The sequence below is a fragment of the Gambusia affinis genome, linkage group LG02 (genome assembly GCF_019740435.1).
Source record: "Gambusia affinis linkage group LG02, SWU_Gaff_1.0, whole genome shotgun sequence".
Taxonomy (NCBI): domain Eukaryota; kingdom Metazoa; phylum Chordata; class Actinopteri; order Cyprinodontiformes; family Poeciliidae; genus Gambusia; species Gambusia affinis.
Window position 1 is genome coordinate 23,803,839 of NC_057869.1, and position 25,334 is coordinate 23,829,172.

Here is a 25,334-nt window from a genome sequence, read left to right on the forward strand (position 1 = left end):
GCTGTCTATGCAAGTTTGACGCAGAACAACCCTGACCCATATAGTTACTTAACGTTTGTACAAACTGATCTGATTTTGGGGAGTTTGGGAGTGCCCAAATGGTTTTACCTGTATTTATGTATTCATATTTGGTGTTTAGTTGTTTGTATGTAGTTCCAGCACAGGATGTCTGGGCCCAATTAGTAGCAACTCTTTGCCCTCAGGACAGCCCTTATGGGGCCTATATAGACTTATTTACTTGATGCATCAGTCAAAGATATGTTTGACCTACATATTTGTCACAGCAAGTGGGCTGCTCTGTCCCTTAGAACAGAGACAAGGAATAAAGGTTAAGGTGAAATGAGGACTGTATAGTGTAAAGGGAAATATATTTATATTTCTACTAGCTCTTCTCTATTTTCTTTCTTTTCTTTTTTTTAAGTTTGTTGTTTCAGTGGATTACGTGGTAAACCTATTAGAAAAAAATCCTCCCGAAATATTTTTGACGATTGTTCTTTAAACCGCTTTACTTTGAAAATAAAACCGAGAGAACTTGCCTTCATTCCGTCGGACTTGATTACTGGCTATGCGCAGCAGCACGTTTGTGCTCGAGTGTGTTTGTGTGTGTCCTTGCGTGTGCGTGCGTGTGTGTCTGTGTGTGTGTGTGCATGAGTCTACGTCCGAAAAAGACTTGCAGGGGAGTGGAGAGTGGAGTAATTCAAGCTCTCTTAGAACCAACTTTTCTGCACGGAACCCGTCCGGTAGTTTGGCACCGGAGCGCCCGGACGTCTCTGCGGTATCCCGGGACAGTGGCAAAGAAGTTGCGGCGTCCGGCGACTTTTAGGAACGGGATTTCCAGGGCTGTGAGGATTTTTTTAAGGAGTGAAGGAGGAGAGCTTTTTTATTTATTCTTTTTATTTAATTTTATGATTGTAATGTTTTTGCAACTCAATGCAAAACTCTAGAAAACTTTGGGTGCTTGTTTCTGAAGGTGTTTGTGACTGATGTAAACTGATGCTGTCTGACTATGTTTTGGGGACTGTGCGCTAGATCACCCGAGAGTTGGAGAGTTGAAGGTTTTGTCGGGCGGCTGGCGAAAGTTTTGGCTTAATTGGAGCGGCGACAGCAGTTGACTGCAGTGTCTGTGTGAAGCCTTCTTCGGAAAGCCGATGATGTTCAGCGTCTGAGTTGAACTTTCGGATGCTGCAGGAGAGCAGGGAAACCGCGACCACCGGCTGCGCAAGTGGTGCGCACCGTGGTCCAACTCCCCGTCTTTGGAAGCAAACGTAAATCGATGCGGCATCTCCGGAGAGGCGGACGGGACCGACAGGACTCATCCAAAACTGTCTAGGTTTGTCGTATGTTCAAGTCGAAACGCTCCGGTCTTGTTCGGCGACTCTGGAGAAGCCGTCTGGTCACCGAGAGCGACGGGCGGGATGGAGGCAGACGAGGCGAGGCGGGACGGCACGGTCACTCGGGAAGGCTCCACAGACACGAGCAGAGGTCGGTGACACGCAGTGACGCGGCGCCGGGACTCTCAGCAGAGGCTGGAGACATGACGGAGACCATTGAGAGGGACGAAGAGGAGCAATCCGACGACGACCGGGGTGTCATGTGCGTCGCGGGGCGCAGGAGCCCCTTGCCGGAGCAGGAGGGCGACGGGAGGACTGTGACGTGCTGTTTGTTTGGGGAGTGGGATCTTAGACCACGGAGCTCCTACTGGGCCCTGAGGAAAGACGCGGGGATCCCCTGCCAGTGCGCACCCATTCACACCGGGCTCGAGGAGGACTTAGCGAGTACCGCTCACGCTTTTTTGAAAAGACTCAAAGACAGATCTCTTGATGCTCTGGTGAAAGCTGTGGAGACCAAAGGAGGGGAGCCAGGCGAGTGCGTCACCGTGCCGAGAACCGAGCTGCGGCTCGGCGGACACCAAGTCCCCCCCCAGTATCTGTTGTGTCGGCTGTTTCGCTGGAGCGACCTGCCGCTGTCAGCCCGACTCAAGGCTCTGTGCCACTGCCAGAGCTTCGGCTCCGGAGACAGCGCAAAGGTGTGCTGCAACCCCTATCACTACAGCCGGCTGTGCGGGCCAGGTGAGGAGGACACCAAAACTGGGGGAGGTGTATTCACATGGTGGTGGGGGGAGGGGGGGAGGTAAGTGGATCAAAAAGACAGGTTGCAAATGATCAAACAGCAGCAAACATATTCAGGCATCACGGATCAGAGAGGTCTCCGTGAGTCGCCCCGCAGGTGCAACTCTAGGTGGAGGTCCTGGTTAAAAAAACATGAAAATAAAGTTGATTGTGAAAGGGATTTCACAAATTTAATTATACTTTAATCCACTTGAAGACTTATGATGACTCAGAGTATAAACGATTGTATAAATTAAATGGGTATTTCCAACAAATGAGCTTTGTTTGCCTGCGGCCTGCAGGAGTTATTGTTTGAAGTGTCAGTCAAGAGAGAAAAAATAATAATAACAATCGAGTTATTGCCAGCAAATATTTCTAAAGGGTTTAATCCAATCATGTTGTTATTTTTTTATTAAATTTTTTTAAAATTGGAGAAATGTCAGAAGTTACACTTTCTCTTATGTTTTATTGCTTTTCGTATAATAAAAAACTAACTTTTAATCTCTCAGCTTTTACTGGGGCTCCTCTGGACACCCCAAACACATTTCTAAACTACTTTTTTTTTCTTTTCCTTTTTTTTTTTTTTTAAACTTTGCCTGCTTCCTACACAGTCCCAGCGCTCGCTCTCAGGTTGCACTTCGGCTCTTTTTGCTTTGACAAGGAGGTCCTCCTCTTGTTATTTAGGTGAAGGAGTGCCGATAATATACAGTTTGCATAGCCCTGGCGCCAGACTGACTCGCTGGGTATCTGACAGACTGAGGACTCCAGCAATTACTGGCTCTGCTCTTAAAGGGGCCGCAGCCACAAACCCAGGTCCACTTTGTACTGAAGGGACTCTCCCAGCAACAGCAGCTATTTTACTTATGATTTCCGAACTTCCTTTGAGAGAGTCTGAATGGTATAAAAATGTTCGCTGTGCAGTAGTAAAAGAGATAAATGCAGGGAAAGCACAGCAATAAATGCGATTGAATCGTGTCTGGTTAAAAACAATAAGACATAAAGATTTTGATGTGTAATAGGAAAAAACAAATAGAAAATGAAAGTCTTGCTTTTAGCTTTTAGCATATAGGGTTGAAGACATTGAAAGTAAAGATCAGTTTTAGGACACGTTTCTTTTTAAAAGTATGCTACCTTAGTCATTTTCAAGTATCACAATCTTGAAAATGTGTAAGCTGGTGATTGTCGTTTGATCCTTTGCAGTTCTGGTTGTTTTGCACAACAGATCATTTAAAGCAGTTTTCTATACTGTGATGTTTGCCTGCTGTTAGGAAGTGCAGTCATGTGATTCCAGTGAGTTGTACCTACCAGCATTTCACAAGGGTCAACACGGGCCTAAATGGGAATTTCAACCCTAATAAGTTGGAATCAAATGTAATGCAATTGTAAGATGCAATAATCATATGCAAACAAATTAAATTATTGATGAGATTTGAACATTTTATGGCATTTCATCCATTATTCATGGACCAAAAATACACTCCTCTGCCTTGGTTTAAGTACGGGCCCTAAAAGTTCTTTACACGTATTGAAGTCGAAAGAAATGAAAGTAAGTAAGTAGGAATGTAGTGAGGATGTGAATCGGCAGAAGGGAAAATTGACCTGCAGTCTTTAAAATGTTGGACTTTTCAGTTTGCTGTGGCATATCATGAAAACACAAGAAAAACAAAGAAGAAGCCGAAAAAAAAAATCCCAGCTGTTGGTTCTCCTTGATTTATTGGAGGATATTGTTTGTTTGTGCATTTCAGTTTTGCTCTCAGTATCTCAGCTGGTGATAGTATAATGTTTGAAGTTGAGGAATACAGGGGGGACAAAAGTCCCTAAAAGCCGTGATAGAGAGTGTGAAGGTATGGTTTTTCACCAAGCAAAACAAAAAACTCTAATATGGCCGCCTTTCAGATAAAGCTCAGTAAAAGCTGCAGTAATAAGTTGTCATATCTTAAAAAAGCCTTTCACACAAACAGCATGATACTACTTTATCTAGTGAACATGTTTCTGTAGTGCTTTGAGGAACTTAAAGCAGAAATGTATGTTGTTAACTCGCATTGCTAATAGCAGCTAGCTTGGTTGCTAAGATTATTTGTCTAGAAGCAGTTATTCCTAGAAGCGTATTTTCTCTGTTGAATCTGGTTCAGTTCAGTTTGTGCTGGGAGTTTTACTAATTTTCCCTCATATATTTCTCTTTTGAATAGTTTGCTTAAGAAAAAGACCAGTGTACTTGAATTGCTCATGGGTTTTTTTTTGTGTGAAAGTGCCCATTAGCTCTTCTTTACAGTTCACTTCTTTGCTTGAGCTATGCAAATAATTGTACCAAAATTTCCTTTAAGTACCTCTAAATATTCAAGTTATACACAATTCCACCCCTGAAATGGTTGGGTAGCTGCACTGCTGACCTTTTCTTCACTGTAAATGAATACATTTTTACGTCTATTTGACAGTGTCTGTGTACCATAACTCCATTTCTTTGTTGTGTTTTCAGAATCACCTCCTCCTCCATATTCTCAGTCCCGTTCAGACGAACACAAGCTACTGGGTAAGTTTGGTGAAAATGGCCTACCACACAGCAAACTGGTGAACTAGCAGCAACGTGTTGTCACCGCCATATTTGTAGTGTGGAAACACGGATTACTGTTGAAAAGCTGCAGCCGTTGAAAGTGACACCCAGTTATTAAGAGGAGAGATGGTTTGAGCAAGAATAGTTTGCTCTCCGGGAAACTCTCGATGCAATCCCACAGAGGGCTAAACCTAAAAATATGTCAATTAGCTCAATGTTTGGGAATATGCGATATTTTACCATACATACCTGCATTGTTTCTTAATTTATTTTTGTCACTGCAGACAATAAAAACTATTTCCAGGAGAGCGTTTACCTCCTGGCACTTTTTTACTCTTAAAAATGTTACAGGAAAGAAAAATAATCTGGATCTCATGTTTCTTTTTTTTTTTTTTTCGTAAACACAACAGACTCAGCTCTGTCTTACACTGAAACTGCAGCCCCCCTCCTTCCCAGTCCGCCCCACATTATGCCAAGAGACTACACAGGTGAGTCACCTGCATTTTTTCCCCCCTCAGAAATATTTGGACGCATTTGGTTGAAGGGGATGTTTTCGATGCCAAAAGTTACATCTTTGCTGAGGTTTTCCTCACAGTGCGGCAAAGAAAAGTTTCTGTTGTGTTGCAGACGACAGACGCACACACTCATTAATGCAAACGTACATAACATGCCCCCTTCCTGGATGTTTGCACAAGGGGGTAAATTGTATTTACTGGCGTTATCGTGTTGTGCTGTCCCCCCCTTATCTTCAAAGGCTGCAGGGACAACCCAAAAGCCCCACTGCATAAAGCTCCTATTGTGAGAGTGGCATGGAGGGCTTGGTAGGGGTCTGGGGGTCTCACTATCTAGATGCCGCAGCAGTGTAGCATTTCTCTCTCTCTCTCCTTCCTCGTCTACGCTTTCTCCACGGCAAAATATTTCACCGGGACGAAGCTGCAACAAGATCCCCGTGCATACTCCCTATCCCTTTTGCCTCTCTAGCCACCCATCCCCCCCTTTCCCTCTTTCTTCCCTCAAATCCCTTCATTCCTCTCTGCAATTGAGCAGTGGAAAGAGGCTGGCACTTTGGGGGCGGTATTGAAGGGGGGAGCCGAGCCGCTCTGATGAGGCGGCGGTGTAGAGTTTTGTGTGCGAGAGTATATGTGGAAAGAAGATGGGTGGAGGGGGGTGGTAGCTGAGGACTGAGTTGGGACAGGAAACAGCCCCCTCTAGATGATGAAACTGGAGCTTTATTTGTTTACTTGCTGGGGTCGGGTGGAGAGGTCCTTGTAGCGTTAGAAGAAACCCACAAACCCACTCAATCAAGCCTCCCTGGGCTCACTTGTGGACGGTGTTGAAAGGTGAATGGGCACCTAGAAAGCATGCGCCGTGCCGTGACGACACGGCGCGGCGCGGCCGTCTGAAGGACAGTCAGAGGGAGGTCTTTTCATTTGGTTAGGTATAGAAGTTCAAACGTCAAAAGTTTTTTTTTTCTGCATCAACAGTTTTGTTGGGGGAGTTTCTGCGTGAAAAGTACATTGAGATTCAACGCCTCTAATAAGATATCAATTTTTAAGTTTTAACTTAAATCCTGTACAGTCTGGACAAGTTTTAAATCACTCCCAATTTATTTAAAGTTTCCTGTTAAGCAGCAATGCCTTCTAAAAGTGGCCATGGCTAAGTGTCCTCTAAATTTATTTTTAAAAATAAAAAACATTTTTTTACCTGTAGATGTTGGTTGCAGCTTGTAGCGCAGAGCAACCATGAACACCGAAGAAGAAGTGAACTAAATGACTATCTGCCGAAAATGAACAGTGTGCACATGGTGTGTCTTTAAGAGTTAGGACAAACAGTCATGCAGAAACTTGAAACAGGACCTGAGAGTTGCATCGTCCTTCAGCTGATCTTGCAAAAGTTTCAGCTACTACGTCTTGGTGAATCACACTTTTAATGCTAAAGTCATATTTGTTTTTAAAAGTCAGTTGAAATATTTGGTTATTTTCCACATATGTAGCTAAATAAATGTAAGATGTTTGTCTGTTGCTTGCTGCTGGTAGTAAAGAACCAAAATACATCATTTAAAATCTACTTTTTTCTAGACTGTCTGATTGTGCAAAGCGAGATATATTACTGGTTTATTCATTGAGTTTCTCCACTTTGCCAGTTCATAATGTCTTTTCACACCCATGCATTGCCTTTGAACTTTAGTTTCGTAAGAATGAACAAACCATTTCATTATGTCCATGTAGCCCAGGTGTTTTTATCAGCTTATTTTTTTGTTGTAGTTAAGTATTTTTACGAATTATCGAGAAGAAAATAATTGGAATTTCTTTGCATATTTTCTTTTGAAGACTTTATCTTCCCTCCAATTCAGATTCGTTTGGATTTCCATTTGGGCCATTAAACTCTTTTGACATTTGGAAGATTATGACTAAACAAAACAAATCTTCTGCTCAGTCATAAGGCTGTGCTTTGGAGTAACATAACCACATTTTCTTACAGCAGACCATTGCAGCTCATAAAAAATGTCTTAGTATCACTTGGTTGTTAGAACTGATTTGAAACATCCGACTGGTGGGTGCAAATTTACACAAAGTCATCATAAGTTGTGTATAAAGCGATTAAAACCATAAAAGTAGCGTGAAATGACCAGAACCCGTTAACACTAAATTGTAAATGGCTCGTATTTGTGAAGCGCTTTATCAAGTTCAGAGGACTCCAAAGTGCTTTAGACTACGTTCAGTCATTCATCCACTCACACAGCCATTCACACGCTGATGGTAGCAAGCTACAGGATTGTAGGCACAGTTGTCCTGTGGCAGCCTGACAGAAGCGACTGCAACAACAACAACATAAGATTGAGCAACAGTGTTGACATTCAGTCTTAAACAGTCTCTTCTTGTTGATGTCCGAGGCACATTTAAATAAAAAAGGAAAAGTGGGAATACACTGAGAGCAGCCCTAAATCTGTACCGTCAGAATGAACAAGTCCAGCTTCAGATTGTGATTTTAAGATTTCTTCAGATGGATTAGTTGGAAAAGGCACAACCCCACCAGGATGTTGAAACTAAAATGGATATAAATTATGTTTTAGACAAGACATGGTGCTTGTATTCCATCTGTCCCTGCGTGTGTGTGTGTAGGTGTGTGTGTGTGTGTGTGTGTGTGTGTGGTCTCTGAACCGCTGACCCCCACACCAGAATACTGGAGCCAAGAACCAGAAATCAAGCCAAGAGTGTAAGTAGGAGCGAGACTTAGTTAAACAGAGGCAGCCAAGAAATCTGCATGTGTCTTTTGTTGTTCCCTTTGACAGGCTGTATGAATCTTATTAGGAGCCAGAGCCGGTCAAATAACAGGAAATACATGAAACTAACATGCATGGACGAGATGACTGTCGCTATTTTAACAAAAGCCTTAATCTCAGACAAATGCTTCGAGAGAGTTACTGAATCGTTTTTCGTGGAGGTATTCCTCATGTGTGTCACCTTAAGTCTAAGATATTTTCTTAGAACAAAAACAAGCTTTGAATAAGTGCTTGTGGCACCTCGGCATCTGTTTTATACCTTTAAAATCAGCCAGCTTAGCCTTAAAAAAAGGCACAGCAGGGCGTGGTTCATACATACCTTTGCCCTTGCCTCCTTTATCGTTCGATCAGTTAACGTTCCCTTTAAACCACAGGCCTGCTATGACAAGGGAAAAATTGGAAGTTTAGTATGTTCATATCTGCGCGGGTCGTCTGCGTGCGACTCCCAGCGAAATGCGTGATTCAGCTGCTTGTTTTCAGTTTGTGTGTGAGCATGTGTGTTTGTGTGACGGGGCGGAGAAGGCGAGGAATTTCTGTCTGACTCGGTGATAAGATCGTCTCAGTGTGCTCGCATAGGGGCCCTATCGGAACAAAACCCTCACACACACTCTCACACACGTTCTCCCACCACGCAATGAGCCGGGCGGGATGAATGGAGGAGCTCTTTCACCTTCACCGTGGACGTCTGGGCGAGAGCCGCTTGCCTCCTGGGCGTTGGGCTGTGTTTAAAAAGGCTTCTGTTGCCGTTTCTCAAATTACAATGCCTGTCTCCTGTATTTGAATTTAGAGTCTCTTTTGATGTGGTATGCAAATTACCGAATTGAGGGAGGAAAATTGTTAGACTTACAATAATCTCAAGCATTGTTTGTGAAATCCTTCCATTTGGCACGACTGTTCACTGAAAAGGTGAATATGGTTCGTGGTAAATGCCAAATATTATGTCAAAAAGAAAATAAAACTCATGTATGATGGCTAGTGCAGTGGCTCACATTAATCAGAGAATCATAAAGTGTCATAAATAAGCCATTTCCATTACTACTGTAATTTATTATTAGTAGGTTTGACATGCTAAATTCATCAGAACGTGTTTCCTCTTTGATGTAAAATTGAGCCCAATTTTCTCAATATAAGTGCCACATGAATGCACATCCATCCATCCATTCATTATCTAACATATTTATCCTTGTGGAGTATCAATTCGGATGGTCATTTACCCTTCTTTTGCATGAAGATATATAAGACAAGGTGAAAAGTATGTTTAGTTGCCAATACTCTAAGTATTAGGCGTTTCACCAACAGGTTTTCAGCTTGAGGTTGTGTAAAAAAGTAGTTTATTATCGCCTTTATCGCCTCTTTCTAAGTGTAAGTCAGCCATGTTGGCTGTTGAAGTTGAAACTTGTGAGCAGGATTGTGATTAGATAAGTCACTTGGAATGTGAGGTGATGCCTGTGCAACTAGTTATGATGAGTAAATGGCACAGAAATAAACCCCTTGAACACATTATTTACTTCCATGTAAGAATATTTACTAGTTCTGCCACCTATATCACTGTATAATCTCTTTCACTGCTTTGTATACATGGGCAAACACTGGATTCATTGTAACATTACCATCACACAAGGAAATATAAAGCATAGCAAGTCTCTAAGTAAGACAGCATCCTGCAGCAGCTAGCTGTTCAGCGGTGCTAACGTTAGCTTGCAAATTGGAGCAAGTGGGAAATAAGATTCAGCTCTGTTGTTTAATTGTACATAGTCTTACTATAAACAATTTGTTGTCTTTTTTGTCTCCATTTCTAAACATATAAATATTTATTTTATGTTATTGAGTTTTTTTTTTTTTTGTTTGTTTTTGTTTTTTTATGTTTGAGTTGTTTTTTGCTGTTGCATTTAGCAAAGTTTCAATCTCAAGGTGGTAGCCTGAAAGTCCTCTGTGTTTAGTGCTTCCAGTGCGTCAAATCCAGTGGGACCAATCCACAAAAGGAGCTGCACTTGCATCCATATCCGGCCAAAAACCCCACAGGTTTCTGTGTGGAGTTCCTCAGAAATGTCTTATTAAGACCTCCTTTTTAAAAAAAAACGAGTTCAGTGTTGGCTGTGTCCTATGTTTGCAGCGTTTCTTGCCCATTTGTTGCGTTTATTGACATAATACATCTTAAATGACTCAGGCAAGGGTTTGTAGACTTTAAAGCACACGGTCAAGTTAGGATTTGGAGAGGTTTCTTTTATATTTTGTGGAATCAACCTTGGCTGTGATTCACTTTGAAATATAAAATAAAAATGTTTTGGGCCACCCTTCTGTCTAATGATTCAATCCAGGTGTTGAAGAAATGACAACTAATATTTACAACGCTGTATTTATGAGTGTAGAATAACATTAAATTTTTTTATATTTTAATTACCTTGCACAGGCTACAGATGTAAACAGAAATAGATCATTGCATCAACATGGGATCAGTTTTTCAAAGCGGTCTACAACCTAAAAGAGAAATGCGAGGTCTCTGACATCTTCCCCCTGTCCTCATAAGCTTCAGACTGATCCACCTTCAGGTTCGCCATCAGGTTTGGGTTGTTCAACATGTGGAAACAAGTAAAGCTATGATACTTAGAGGACATTAGTGTGGCCTGGATGAACTGAAGTGAGGCTGGAGTGCTGCTCCCAGTCTGCCCTCGGTAATCATATTTTGGGGGCTTGTTTGCTTTAGCAGAGCGAGGTATCAGCCAAACATCCTGTCTCGAAGCCCTGTCTGCACTCACTGCAGCATTAACCCCATGAATTGGGCCTTTGACTGATGTGGCACGGCCCAGGAATGTTGGGAAATGGGGAGGGTGGGGTTCGGAGCGGGGCCTTGAAGTGAAAGAGGCATGGTAGGGGGGTTTGGGGGCCTGACTCTGGAGAGTGACATCAGATATATGTATGAACACACTGCATTAACTCTTAAGAAACACACTAAACTGCCCTGACATTCCTGGTCGAGGGCGGGTTTGGGAGTTTGACTGAAGCTGAGCTGCGCTCAAGAGTTTGGTTCAGTAAGTGTGAAGCTCTCCGGGTCAGTGAAGGTGAACGTAGTTAAACAAGGTTCTGTAAATTATCTACTGAGGCTTGTGATTTTAAAAAAACATGGCTGACAGAACTTTAAGACACATTAAAGGAAATCTGATTAAAGAGTAATTCAGGATCTTAAGACGTAGAAGGGAATCAACGCGTTGGTGTTTCCAGGGAGAATCGTTTGTCGATGAACCTCCAAACTGTTTTCTGGCAGGCGTACAACACTTGGTCTTATGCCTGACTGAGATGCATTAGGCCGTGGAATTTAACAACAAGCACTGGACCATTAACCATTTGCCATTTCCTCAAATATTTTCAATCACTGTACTTTTACTCTAAAGGAAGGACAAACACAACCGAGGATGCGGCACACAATTTACTCCAAAATTAGCAATGTCGCATTTTCCTCACCAACAGTTTTATATGTACAGCCAGGCACCAAGATTTTGATTTCATTTGCATAGTTAAAAAGTTAACTATGCTAACCTTTTAATACTTGTGCTTAGGCACTGCCAACAGTTTATCAAAGCCCTGTTTGCATTCCTGTATGAGGGAATTTGGCAACATGTGATTTTTTTTTCTGCTGCGTTTCCCTTCACATCCAGAAAGCATTACTTTTTACAGTTTCCAAAGCGAAGTTTATTTTCAGATATCTTTTTTTAATTTGTTCATGTGAACCTAGCACCCTCTTCCACACATGTCCATTGTTTTCTAGCTTGTTATTATGTTTTCTAGCTTGCTAGAAAACATAATGGCAGTTTTAAGAGATACTTAACTTTCTTTTTACGTCTTGCCAGATTTGATCTATTAAATATCGAATTTCAGAATAATATTGTGAACTGTTAAGTGGGAAACAAGAAGCAAATCCTTGGGGAAACTTGTTAACTACACTCTGCATCTTCCCCTGCTACTTATTTTTCTAATATGAAGATCCTCAGGTGAAGTGTGTGAAACGTCCAATGATTTTGAGACAAATCACATAATTTAGTCATAAATTTTTGCTATCCGATCGCAAAGGACTCAGTACTCGAGATCAAAACGGTTGTTATTGTATATAAGTATATAAGTCTAAAAATACTTCCAATTTGGGTTTGGATTCAAATTTTTCTGAGAAACAAAGAAGTTGAAGGCGAAGGTGGGCAGAAGTGTTTGCTTTAGATTTAACATTATAAATGTAAACCCCGCATTTATAAGGTTAATATTTTATTAATGTCATTCTAATTGTTTTGGCGTGTGTATCCGCATTCTCCGCCTGGCGTTGCACTGTGTGGTAAAAGTATTAACATTGTAAAAGACTGTTTTAAATGCAATGCTTGGTCACATTTACACTTTGCATGACAATGAGGCATTTTGCTGCCACTTTATTGGGTACACCTGTTTATTGCTTCATTCCACAAGCGGTGAACTCGCCAAACGCATGACAGCAATTCAGTGTATTTAGGCATCAAATTGGGGTAAACAAAACCAGCTCAAGTGCAATTCCAGGACTAGAACAGGAAAGAAAATGGATTTAGGAGACTGTGCACATCGGTTGGTTGTTGGTGCCAGACGGGCTGGTCTGAGGATTTTACTAAATATTGATCTACTAGGATATTCACACACAGCCGTCTTGGGTTTTCAGAAAACAGTCCAAAACAGAGAAAATATCCGGTGAGCAACAGTTGTGTGGATAATTAGTTTGTTAACGTCAGAGGTCAGAGAAGAACGGGGAGACTCGTTGGAGGTTGAAAGACAACAGTGACGCAAATAACTTGCTTCAGCCAAGGCACGTGGAATATCATCGTTCAGCAACCAGCACAAATCTTGGAGCAGAAGACCAGCAAACACAGGCTAAAATTTACAAATTAGTCAAAAACAATCTGGAAAAATGTTGCATGGTTTGATGAGTTGTGATATCAGGTCAGAAGGTCAGAATCAGGCATAAGTAACAGGGAAGAATTAAGGCGTCCTACAATAACCCAAACGGTTCTGGTTGGTGGCGGGGGTGTGATGGTCTGGGGTATATTTAGCTCCTAAGTACCAGAGGAGCATAATTTAACATGTTGCTTAGTATTTCCATAACCACAGTGTACCACAGTGAATGATCCATAAAAGGTCATTTCTATGTTTTGTTCTTCCTTTTTCTTAGCTTCCTCTACCTTGTTATGATCTTGTGACAATACTTCTCTCATTACTGGGTAAACGTTAAAATCGATCCATAGATGGCAGCATCCGTCGCTACTTCTGTGAATGAAGCGCTGCTGTGTGACGTTCAAGTTCTTCTTCTGCACTTGCGGGTCACTTTGGTGTCGTAACAGAAGTCTCACTGTGGTCTAATTCAATCAGTCGTATGAATGACCATAAAAAAGAAAAAGGGTTTAAGCAAGTAATTGAAATTGAGCATCAAGTCCTGCGGTGTGATTGATGCACAAGGCCTGGATCAAGAAGAGCTACAACTGTGACAGTAACAAAAAATTGATAGAAGAAGCCTTAATGATGTTTAATGTACCTACCTCATCATGCCACTGATCAGGTTAGTTTATCGTCTCCAAGTTTCTCTGGCAACCATTGAACTGGTTGGGGTGGCGTCATCATTCTCTAATTTGAGTAACTTAAGTCATTTGGCTATTGGAGAGATTTACCCAGATAAATCTCACGTCTTTTTCTTGTACCTCTGGCAGTAACCACGATGTTTAAAGTTTGAGGTCTTAAATCAAGTGGCGTTCAGTCACAGCTCAGTCACCTTCCTACAAGTTTGAGCGTGATGAACAGTTTGCGTGACAAAGAGGTCTTATCTGTTTCTTATTGCAAATGTTTTATTGCAGTCACAGTGTTGAGGACAAACATAACCACAGACTTCTGCAGCCTTGGATGTCCAATCAGAGAGCGAACAGAGGAGAGGTTGCAGCATCGTCACTGATTATGATGGGAGCTTAGTCAAAGTTCTTCTCTCCTTTACCTTTAGATGCTATACACTTCTCGTAATAGGAAGATGAACTGATAGAAAGTAAATAAGCTTCTCTCTATTTTGTTCTGCTGTCTACAGTTGTTCTGAAAGCAAAAAATATGCCAAAATGTGGGCCGGCACAAGCGTTAATACATGTGGTTCCGATTTTTCCAGCACTGAAAACAGAGCACAAATGTTATTTGGTCAAACACAGTGAGATTGCAATCAGAACTTCCCCAGAAATGTGATAATGCTGCCCACTCAGACAAGACGCCAGCATTATCAGATTCCTTTACATAAATGAAAAGCAGGGCAAGTCAGAGGAAGAGGAGGATGGTACTATTGCCATTTGATTTCTCGTGTTTTTGCCTCTACTGCTACTCTCACACAGTAAAATGTGAATGGATCAAGCCATTTGAGGTTGTAATGCCGTTTAAATCTTACAGCATTTATCCCCATTGAGAAAAACAGATTTAGTTGCATTCCATCGCACTATTGTCTGTTCAATGGCATAGGAAGACACGAGGTCCTACAGGAATCAGCGTTCACAGCATCAACTCACTGTCCGTTTAGCTCTGCTTTCACAGTCTGATCATGACTTGAGGGACAAAGTCTATGAATACGACAGCTTATGCCAACACGTGTAGTCTGATTAGACGCAACTAGGACTTCTATAATGCAGCGGGTATCCAATAACAATATTACTTATGACATCTACACAGTGTCAATGCTTCACTTACCTCGGCATGCTGGATACCTAAAACTCAAAATGAAACTCACAAGATGGCCAACCATCTGATTCATTGGTCTAATTATTATTAGAACATGTGACATTTCTGGTCATCCTTCTGTATGGAAAAATAACTAAAATGTGACAGCGACATCTCAGCAAAAATATTCTTATAAAGGCAGAAAAAAAACCCAGAAGAAATTCCACACATTTGATCCTAGCAGAAGAACACCATTCAAAGTTGGAGCACACAGAAACCGAGCGTTCGATGTTTCGCCGAGGCCGCCCTTTATTTTATTTTCAATACATCGGAAGATGGGAAACGATGTGACAGCAGCCCGAGATCAAAAAAGAAAAACAGGCTTTTATTGTTAATTCACAGCAGGAAATACAACATTCAACACACTCTGTGTTTGTCTTGTACTGACCCATTTATTGCCAAGTTCTCTTATTTAAGTCCAGTTCTCTATTAGTTTGACCTGTTTTCGTTTTATTTCTTCTGATCGGCACATTTGCCATATGAAGCACAGAATATTTATTGCTGCTGTCAGCTGCCCACTCTCCTTTGCTGCCTTCGCCTCTCTTGTCCTCCCTCTTTACGTCTTTGTGAGTCGCATTTCTCCTCCCTCTCCTTGGGTCCATGTTGTCAGGCAATCACCATTTAAAATAAGGTTTAAATTACAGGACTGGCTGTGGCTTTCCCTCAGAGTTTTTGCCAACTCGCAATTTGGCTTTTAATGGAAGCCTGCCATGCTGCAGAACCTAAAGATTCTTTGCAGATGTCGACAGACTCTGAGTTTATAAACCCCTCTAACCTCCTGCTCCCCCCCCCCGGAAAAAAAAAATCTATGAATGCAGCAAAGTATTTGAGCAAAAAGGTTAATGACCCTTTTATCACCGCTTCGGAACTTATTCGTCTAAAAAGCACATTAACAGTTTTTAGTCCTCTTAAAAACATCTCAAAAGGTCAAATGTTTGCTTTAGGGCCGGTGGTAAAAACATGTTTAAAAGTTCGTTTGGACCTGCGCCTCCTGGCGCATCGGCGTTGCGCCTTGCGTCTTTCGGTCCGCCGGATTGTTTATCCAAATAACGTTTGCGGAGGAATTTCATAATTCCTCATTCACAGCGGAACAAATGGATGTATTCCACCAATAAGTGAGTGTAATTGTGTTGTGAGGAGTGAAGGCCATATAGTGGGACCACGTGAGGCTCAATGAGAGACTTGTCAACTTGACCCTTGTGACTCTCGGAGCGGGGGGAGGAAGTGTTGAGGAAAAGGGCCTGTCCAGGAATGTGTTGGGAGGGGAGACTTGTCAACTAGCAGGCTCTCCCCTAGTCTCAGTCAGCAATCAGGTCTCCACAAATCATCTTTTGTACATTTTAGTTGCGCAAAATCAATACTACATTCGTAGATTCTCCGCATGCACCTTAAGAACTGCTGATTCTCAACAAGAGCAGACATGTCTTTGAATTAAATGAGTAGGCGTCCCATGTTTAGCATGTTTGCCTATGCAACAAAAGAACAAATGACAAGAGTTTGCAGAATTAATTTCCAAAGTACCGCCTGACTTTGGATGTCGATAAACATGAGATGACAGCAAGGATGCAGTTGTGCATACGTTCAAGCCGCGGCATTCCTTCAGGGCGAGTTGTTTGAAGTCGTAGCAGAAACGCAGGAAGCTGGTCACTTTTTCTCTTCCTTCTGGAGGAGCTTTCTGCTTCTAAGATCTGCCCAGGAATTTCACAGGGACGCGCAGCGACTTTCCCTGCAGCTCGGCCGTCCTCCAGGCTCAGGGAACTCGTCCGACTCGCCGTGTATTTCTGAGCGCAGAAAGGTCATTAGTTGCATTCTGTTCCATTACTAGGCCCACTTTGCAATGAAAAGCAAGAGAGTTGGGGGGGGGGGGGGGGGGAGGGTGGAAGCAAGCGTGCAAGAATGTGCGTGTGTGTTGATGCATGTGAGACCCTGGGTTGTGCTCGACTGTAAAGGCCTCGTCTGGCGATAAGGCAGCTCGCTGATGGCAGAGATAGTCGAGACGCCAGCTTAAATGTGGCTTGCTGGTTTGAAGTTGCCCTCTAATGATAGTTGTCTCAAACAACACAGAATCTACCATTTCTCTCCAGGCAGGGGAGAGTTTTTCTCTCTCCCTTTTTCATGATGTTTTTTCTACTCTTTGAGTTTTCCACAGCAGACACGACGACATAGGATGATAACAAAACATCTGAGCTTATGACAATGGTCAGTGGCTAAATCCTATCCTTCGCTCCTGTATCCCCTCCCCCCCGACTCCCTCGCACGCCCCCTCTCTCTCCCCCTCTCTCACTTCTTTCAGCACAGTGGAAGAGTCTAATAACTGGAGGGGAATCTAATCCTTGGCACTGGATGAAAGATGAGGGTTTCCCTCCCTCCCTCTCTTTCTCACAGTCTCTTTCTCTCTCTTCATTTTTTCTGTGGATGCTGGTTATGCTTGGCAGGTTCTCTCTCCCTCTTTCACCCGGTCCACCTCTCTCTCTTTTTTTTCCTCCCCCCCACCTCTTTTTCCCCTGTTTTCCTCCCAGACTCTCTACCTCTATAGGTTGGTGACATGATGAAAAAATTCAGATAGAAAACTGCAGGTCAAATAAACGAGTAAGTTCAACATTTAGTTTTCAAAATTCAAAATATTTGACCACATGTGTCAAACCCGAGGCGCGAGGGCCAGATGCTGCTCGCCATAGATTCTTATGAGGGCCTCTAAACTTTAGCAGGACACCTAAATAGAACAATTGTGTGCTTAAATATTATTTTATCACTCAAATGAAACCGGTTTTTGTCAAAGTACATCATCGGGAAATGATTAATACTTATTAATTTAAATAAGAATGCAGATATAAATATTTAATCATATTCTAAGAGTTTGTTAATGAGCTTCATCAGAACATTCTGGCACAAAGGTCCCTTTAAGGACATTAATGATCATGATAAGGCCAAAAATGAAAATGAGTTTGACACTGTTGTAGATGGATCTTCAAAATTAAATCCTTTTGAAGATGAACCATGTTGACATGATTTCAAAACCTCCGTCCTTCAGGGATTCCTGCTTTAAAAAGACCTTATGATGAGGTGCCAGTGAGAAAGTCGGAGAAAACCAAGTTTTCTTCAGCCGGATTTAGTGTTAAGTAGCCGTTCCCCCTCCCACACCTGTTGCTGAGAGCGCTCAGTCAACTGCTTGAAGACAAGGAAATACTTAGTTTAAAAGCAAACACAGGCACAAAGTACATTTTCTAGAAATATTTTTGGTCGCGGAAAACACCCACCCTTATTTATACAGTCGTTGCTCAATGGAACAACAGTGTAATACAGTATTTTCACTTCAGGCAATTAGAGGCGATAATGGGCTGGTCACTGAGAAGAGGAGAAGGAAAATTAAGTATTTTCCTATTTGGAAGTGAGTTCATGAGTTTTGCTGACCAGATGGTTAAAAATGGTTACCTTTAAACCACTTTCATATGTATCTGATTTTCAATCTATAAGTCTGTAATATGTATAAATGAAATGTTGGTTTTTGAATTAGTTGAAATATAGATGTCTTCATTTTATACAGACATGGGCAACCCTGAACCAATAAGTGTTCACTCACAAAGCAATTGGGTTGAATTAAATAATCTGTGGACCGTTGTAAACTAGACTGTCACCGATCTAAATAGTTCATATGGTTGTGTATTTTTCATATTCTGTCATCAGCAACATGCAAAAACCTATTGACCGATATGTTAAAAAATAAGAAAAACATGTATTACAAATTTTGATTTGCTTTATATAAACCCATGTTTGCCTTGGAGACTCCATGCTGCATTAACCAAGTTGAATTTCTCATAACTCAAATGTTTTTCTTTGAGTTATTGAACAAAATTGCTTATAATTAAAAACAAAACTTGCGTAACGATCAAAGTTTTAACCCAAACTGTGTTCAATGTGTTGCGTACCAATGGATTTGGTGTGGAGGTGTAACCAGATCGGTAAAGCATGCATCATTACTGTCAAAGTAGAAAACTATTTCAAATGATAAATAAGACTTTTTTCATTACTTAAACTGCCTTGTACCTTTAGTTTTACATACAGTAGACTGTTTTTAGGCCATTTCGCCTGAGCAGGAAGTAGCCCTTGGATGTGGAACCAGAGCTCCACAAGTACCATGACACTCTCTGGACCACATCTTCTCATCTTCATGTCCTAACCTCGTGTTGTTTTTCTTTGTCCCAGTATGCCACAGACTCTTTAAATGAGACAGAACTCATCATTGTAGGTGATAGCAGTGGAGTGATATATATAGAGCGCAGAGTTTACCCTGTTGTTATTTTGGAAGCTCTGCCTGTATCGTACTCAATTAAAATATTGTGGAAAGCGGGACTCGCCACTGACTCCTGTGGGAAGCTCGACACATGCCGACTTTGGTCTTATTAAAACCACATAAAACTGGAAGAAGTAGTCTCTTAATGCTTTGAATTAACCGTGAATTAAATGAAAAAAGACCATTTTGTAAAGGTAAAATCTTTTCATTTTCATTTTTTGCACACAAAATAGATGCTAAAACATCAATTTTTACTCTGCCTGTTCGTTTGTGATCCTCGTGGAAGAAATGTGAGGAAATCAAGGAGGAAAGGTGAGCGTTTGCGATGTTTGAAGTCCAGATTTCAAGTGTCTGCGGGGAACCGGCAGGAGACTGTCTGTCTTGTGAACTTCGGATGCTAACATCTCTAACCTCTAAAATCTACTCAGTCCTTTTAAGTAGATGACTGCTGTTCAGTGTTATAGTCATTTTATTATATTTAATTAACCCTATTTGTTTGTGTGAAGCCGGTGTGAAGCGCAGTGAACGCCTCAGTGAGATTGGCACTAAGAGACAGCGATTTTGAAGTGAAATAACAAAGGCTACTTATCTAATTGGTAAACAGAGCTCTTAAATAGTGGTCGGCCTAAATGCTTGCAGGACGCTGTAATTGCTGCCAGCCCCGTTGTACAGATGCAGGCGTGCACGCTCACATCACAGTCACCCACGGCTTTCTTTTTTCTTTTCTTTTTCCCCTCTCCTCGCCCCTCTGCCCCACCTCGACTTCCTCCACTCAAACATAAATACGCTGATAACCTCAGGTCTGAACTCCTCTTTAAAAATTCCATTGAAGAAGTCGCTCGCCCCTCCTTCCCCCTCCTCCTCCCTCCCTCGCCGTTCTCACACGAGCTTGTCATACCTTTAGTTGGATGATAGCCAGGCTGAGCGTGATGACACAGAGGCCGGTGCCAGAAACATTAAGCATGTCTTGCTGTTCCTCTGGGGTTGTCAAACACTGATGCACATCATGATTTAGAGCTTTGAACTTCTCACCGTAGAAGACCGGGAGAAGCTTTGTGCCTCTTTTAATTTCTACGTGCTTTTTTTTTTTTTTTTTTTTTTAATGCAAAAGGTGTTTCCAAGCTCTTAAAGCTTGTTTTAATACATTTCCAGGCTTTCTGAAAGGTTTCCCTTGGACTTGAATGCTTTTCTTAGATTCATTTCGTGTTCTATTGTGCTTAAAACATGTTCAAAGTGAATGAAAATAACAACCAGCGAACATCGAACGGGACCTGAGTAATGCAACGTTCTTCTTACCAAACAAAAAGAAAATTATCCACCAAACTATCGATGCAGAGCACTTTTAATGGTTTCAAAAATACTCTGAGAAAAACAAGACTTCATTTATTTTACGTTCGTGACTTTAATCCTGAAGCTTTGAAGTCCCAAATGGCTCCCTCACCTGAGGCGCGCCATTTGCAAAACGAGATATTTAGCTTGTTATCGAGTCATAAACTGAAAAACTAGGCAAAACCTTTTGAATTGTTTCACATGTCGGGGTCTAATTGTTAACTTCCTGTTGCAGCATGCATCTTTCTTTTTTTTTTCTTTTTTTTTTTTTTAAACAGCTTTAAAAAATCAGTTTGTTCTCTGTTTTCTTTGGGCATTAATTTGATCATGAGCTCATAAAGTCTCCCTGTGTTTCCCCAGACATGTTTGTGTTGCCTTATTACAGGGAAGAGCGCGGCTTGTAAAAGTGTGTGCGAGTCCTTGTGTGTGTGGGCGTGGGTGTGTGAGAGAAAGAGTGAGAGAGCTGCTAGCTGAGCAGCCTGCTCTCTTGTTGGAGGAGCTGTAAAACCTCCAGACTGCAGGAGTTGCCAGCCTGGAATTCACTAATGACACACGTGGGCCTCAGATGAGAAGCGCAATTTTGTGCGCGGGGTGTTTGTGTGTTTGCACTGGTGCCGTTTGAATCAGAAGACTCGGCCTGTATGAGTGTGTGTGCGTGGGCATGCGTGTGCATGTGTGTGTGTGTGTGTGTGTGAGAGAGAGAGAGAGAGAGAGAGAGAGACAGCGACCCCTTGTCTCCCAGCAATCACACTCACAAGAGACCCTACGTTGTTCGCTCAGACCTGCTGAAACGAACCCAATCCCGTCTCGGTCCCGGTTTCACCTAAAAGCAGCGTGTTAATGAGAGAGCAGCCATCATCTGGCTCTTCGCGGGTGAAGAGGGGGTGTTATGTGAAAGGAATGGGGCCACAGGCACATGGGTCTTTAAATCCTCTGTGTCAATAGAGTCTCTGGAGCAAAATAATGGCATCACTCTGTGTGGGAGTTAATGTGAGCTGATAGCATGAGGGCCGGGGGGTCAGGGGTTCATGGGCTTATGCTAGCTTGACAGAGAGCTGAATGCTTTCGGCCCCCCAACTTTCCTCTCTGCCGCTCTAAATCTCCCCTTTTACCTCTGGACCCGAGGACGGGATGTGGAGGGTGATGGTGAGGGATGTCAGAGGAGGAGGTGGGGGACGGCGGAGGGGAAACCTGCTTCTTCAAATCGAGACAGACAGGTTACAAATTGAAGTGAAACTTTTGACTGAACGCAAAAGGAAACCGCGTGTCTTTAACATTCCAGCTCTCAGTTAGTCTGTTGTTCAAAATTTTGCCATTTGGGTTTTGCAGAGGAGAAAGATCACTGGCCAAGATGGACCTAGTTATGGCGATCAGTTTGTGGACTTTTGTGTTAAGTAGTCAAAGTTTTTCTTGTTTCTAATAATGATAAGAATCTACTGAATCTCTGCACACATACATACATTAGACTATCAGAAGAAAGGCAGATCCTAATCTGGAACATAATAAATGTTCTACATATCAAGGTATAGTTAATTACATCTGAAGGAAAGGAAACCGCTGGTTGAAAACAAACCTCATAGGAAATTACCTGCTTTGAAAATGAATCAGTCTTTCTGCCCCCCGTTTTGTCGCCCCCTTAAGGTCATGATAAATACTGCAGATTGAAAAGACTTGAGATCTAGAGACTAGATTCGTCATTGAATTACATAGTATCTCAGTGTTGGGATGTCTGGAATGTGCAGATCTGGATTAGTATTGAAAACAGAAGTTTCAATATGGAAATATTTGTGAATATTTGTTCTGGCTTTATTCCTTGGTGTTAAAAGTGTTTTTAATATTGACATATATTTAAACAATATATGTCAACTTATAAGATAAAACCATGTTTTGATTTTTTTTTTTTATGCTGCTTTTTGTTTAAATATTTTTAATCTGTGGGCTCTGCTACCTTTAGAGAAGTGTCTCCACCTAAGTGAATGAATTAATGCAGAACTCGACATGCAGAGAAAGTAATGAAATTCATTTGGGTGAAGCAGCTCTACAAGCTGCAGGACACCGGCCCCTGACAGCTGAATTTGGGGACCACTGTTTTAAGTGACCTATATCTTTCACTCTTTATAACAAACGGGTTCTCGTATTCTTCACGATTCAAAACAAATAAGCAGAGTTACATTTTCTATATGCACACACACATGGACCAACTTTGCTACTGAAGCTTTGCCAGTGAAACCTCTGCTACCGTGTCCTGATGATGCTGACGTTTTCTCTCCCGTCTCTGTTTTCCCGTCAGACACTGGTACCTCCATCGGCTCCTCCACCTCCGGCGGACACCGCTCTCACTGGTGCAGCGTCGCCTACTGGGAGCAGCGGACCCGCGTGGGCCGCCTGTACCCGGCCTACGAGCCCTCACTCAGTATCTTCTACGACCTACCTCAGGGCACGGGCCTCTGCCTCGGCCAGCTCCACGCCAACGCCTACCACAGCCGCCGCGAGGACCCGGGCAGCCACGCCGCATCGGACCCTTACCGGCACCACAGCCACGGAAGAGGAGGAAGATCGGGAGGGAACGGCGGCGGCAACGTACAACAGATTCGCAGTAAAATCGGTTTCGGCATCGTGCTGAGCCGCGAGGCCGACGGCGTGTGGGTCTACAACCGCAGCCAGCACCCGGTGTTCGTCCACTCGCCCACTCTCAACCTGCCGAGCGCTCGTGGGCTGAGCGTGAGGAGGGTGATGCCTGGTTTCTCGCTCAAGGTGTTTGACTATGAGTGTTCCAGCTGGATGACGGAGCACGGCGTGAAGCCAGAGACTCAGGAAGGGCCCTGGGACCCCCACAGCATCCGGATCAGTTTCGCCAAGGGTTGGGGCCCCTGCTACTCCAGACAGTTCATCACCTCCTGCCCCTGCTGGCTGGAGGTGCTGCTCAACACCCACAGATAGCACACCGACACGCCCCGACTCACAGGAAGCCCCCGGACTCACTACCCCAATTGCAATCTACCTAGATTTAATATAAATTTATATATTATATAAAATATATTTTACATGTAAATACTTGAGTCATTTTTACGATGCAATTATTTATGTTTAGTGTAATGTGTATATTGTCAACATACACTAAAATAAAAAGGAACAAGAATATGCACTTTGATTCTATATATGCATTACAGCCTTTCAGTGTCTTTTGTTTTTTCAAACCTAAACTGTAAAAGTAACAAACTTGGTTTATGTTCTCAATATTTTTCAATTCCATTAAAATATTTGCATCACACACACACACACACACACATTGTCAATAAAGTATTTGTATTAAATGATTGCGTCTGTGGTGGTTCAAAAGCTTTAACTGCGCTAAAATATCCCATATTATATTATAATATATTATATTATATTATATTATATTATATTATATTATTATGAAGTGATAATTACCTCAGCTCATTTCACTGTTTCATATTATTTCAGTTAACTAATTGAAGGTCACAACCAAGTATCTAAAACATTTTATATTATTAATGGCTTTCTTCTCACATGTCAAAGAGTTATATTTTACTTTTGTCCTCCAAAAGCAAACAATTTCAGACTAAAAAATTAGCAGGTTTTCTGATAGATCAGATATTTCAGTGTTATTTCCCTATCACTTTGTAAATTTGAACTCCTGCTGTTGCATTAGGAAACACATCTGGCTGAAAGTGGTTGTCCCCACCAACCCCCAGAATCACTTTACATTGATTTCATGTATTTAAGGAAGAGAATAAGTCCCAATCATGCCAGAGTTCAACAGAGAGACCTGATGCAAGCCACCGGTGTGTCTGCACTTAACATAGATTTTTTTTAAAAAACTGAAATAAACACACGTTTTGTTCTCAATTCCTTCGTTGAATCAACAAAGTCCCTCAACTGACAGAGAAAATGACACTGAAGTATTTAAGTGATTACCAAAGAGCCACTAAAAGAGCACTTCCCTTTCAGCCGATGGCTCTCTCAGGTCCTTGTTTCTGATTTTTACTGCATTTCGTTCTGATTTCTGAAAGAAACAACCACGAGATACACCAGGTTTTTTTTTTTTTTCTGATGTGGACAGCTTTGTAAACTTGACACTTCTTTTTTCGCGCGCTTATACACTTTCCTCATTCTTTTCTTCAGGCGTGCACTGCACAATCTGCAAGCATCGTCAGAAACACGGACTGGGCAGGAAACTACCATAAAAGCAATCAAAAGAGCAAAGAAAAACACAAAGACCTCCGGAAAGCCTGGAGAAGTATTGATCATAAACAGCTTAAAGAAATACAAGGAAGCTTGACTCTTAAGTAGCATAGCTTTAATAAATTATCTTCTCAAAGGCTAAAAACAGGGGAAAATGCAGCTTTGCATTTTTGTTCAACTTGAGACGAACACATCATGGCAATATTTTAAGCATTATACACGTAAAGAAGAAACATTTCCCCTTATTATCTCACTTAACACGTCCTCTTCTGCAGCCGCTGTTGGCATACCAAACTAAAAGCAACCAGACTCTTTCGTTGTTTTTTTAAACATACAGGGGAAAAAAAAAATAGGTTATCTGGTTCAATCAGTTCTAACCACCGTGCAGCTTACTGTCACTCCACACACATGCAAAGCAAATGAAGGAATGCAAACTCATTTACTGTGTGGATTATAAAGCAAAGCCACATCATGAAAAGCTTTACAGGGCTGCTAACAAATCCCAAAATGCTTTTGTTTTAACGAGGACCTTCAGGCACGGCCGTGATGTGTTGCAGATAGGAACTTTACAGTTAAGCTAAAATGTTCGCAGACATTTGGGCTCTGAGGAACGTGCATGTTTTCTTCTGCTAGAAGGAAAACACAAAACAAACGCTGTTCTTCTTACATTGCGTCCTATTTAAAATCTTTTTCGAAATCTATAATCAAGCTTTAACTATCATCTTGGCTTTAAAAGCACTGGTGGCGATGGAAAACAGTGAAAGGAAGGCGTCTCGGTGCCAGTGGTAAGGAAATAAAGCGCATAACTAAGAGATTACACAA

At 42.0% G+C, this 25,334-nt stretch overlaps 1 protein-coding gene across 2 annotated transcripts; it reads left to right on the plus strand.

Annotated features, from left to right (window-relative positions):
* Window positions 1–597: 597 nt before the first annotated feature.
* Window positions 598–23,620, plus strand: LOC122841628 (mothers against decapentaplegic homolog 6-like). 2 transcript variants are annotated; one of them, XM_044135099.1, is made up of 4 exons: window positions 600–2,069; window positions 4,585–4,638; window positions 5,070–5,147; window positions 22,597–23,615. In XM_044135099.1, exons 1-4 carry the CDS (start codon window positions 1,340–1,342, stop codon window positions 23,244–23,246), a joined length of 1,512 nt encoding a protein of 503 aa, XP_043991034.1. In that variant the 5' UTR covers window positions 600–1,339; the 3' UTR covers window positions 23,247–23,615. The 2 variants fall into 2 exon arrangements, with proteins under 2 accessions (XP_043991041.1, XP_043991034.1); XM_044135106.1 differs by lacking the exon at window positions 5,070–5,147 and having other exon boundaries at window positions 598–2,069; window positions 22,597–23,620.
* Window positions 23,621–25,334: the final 1,714 nt, after the last annotated feature.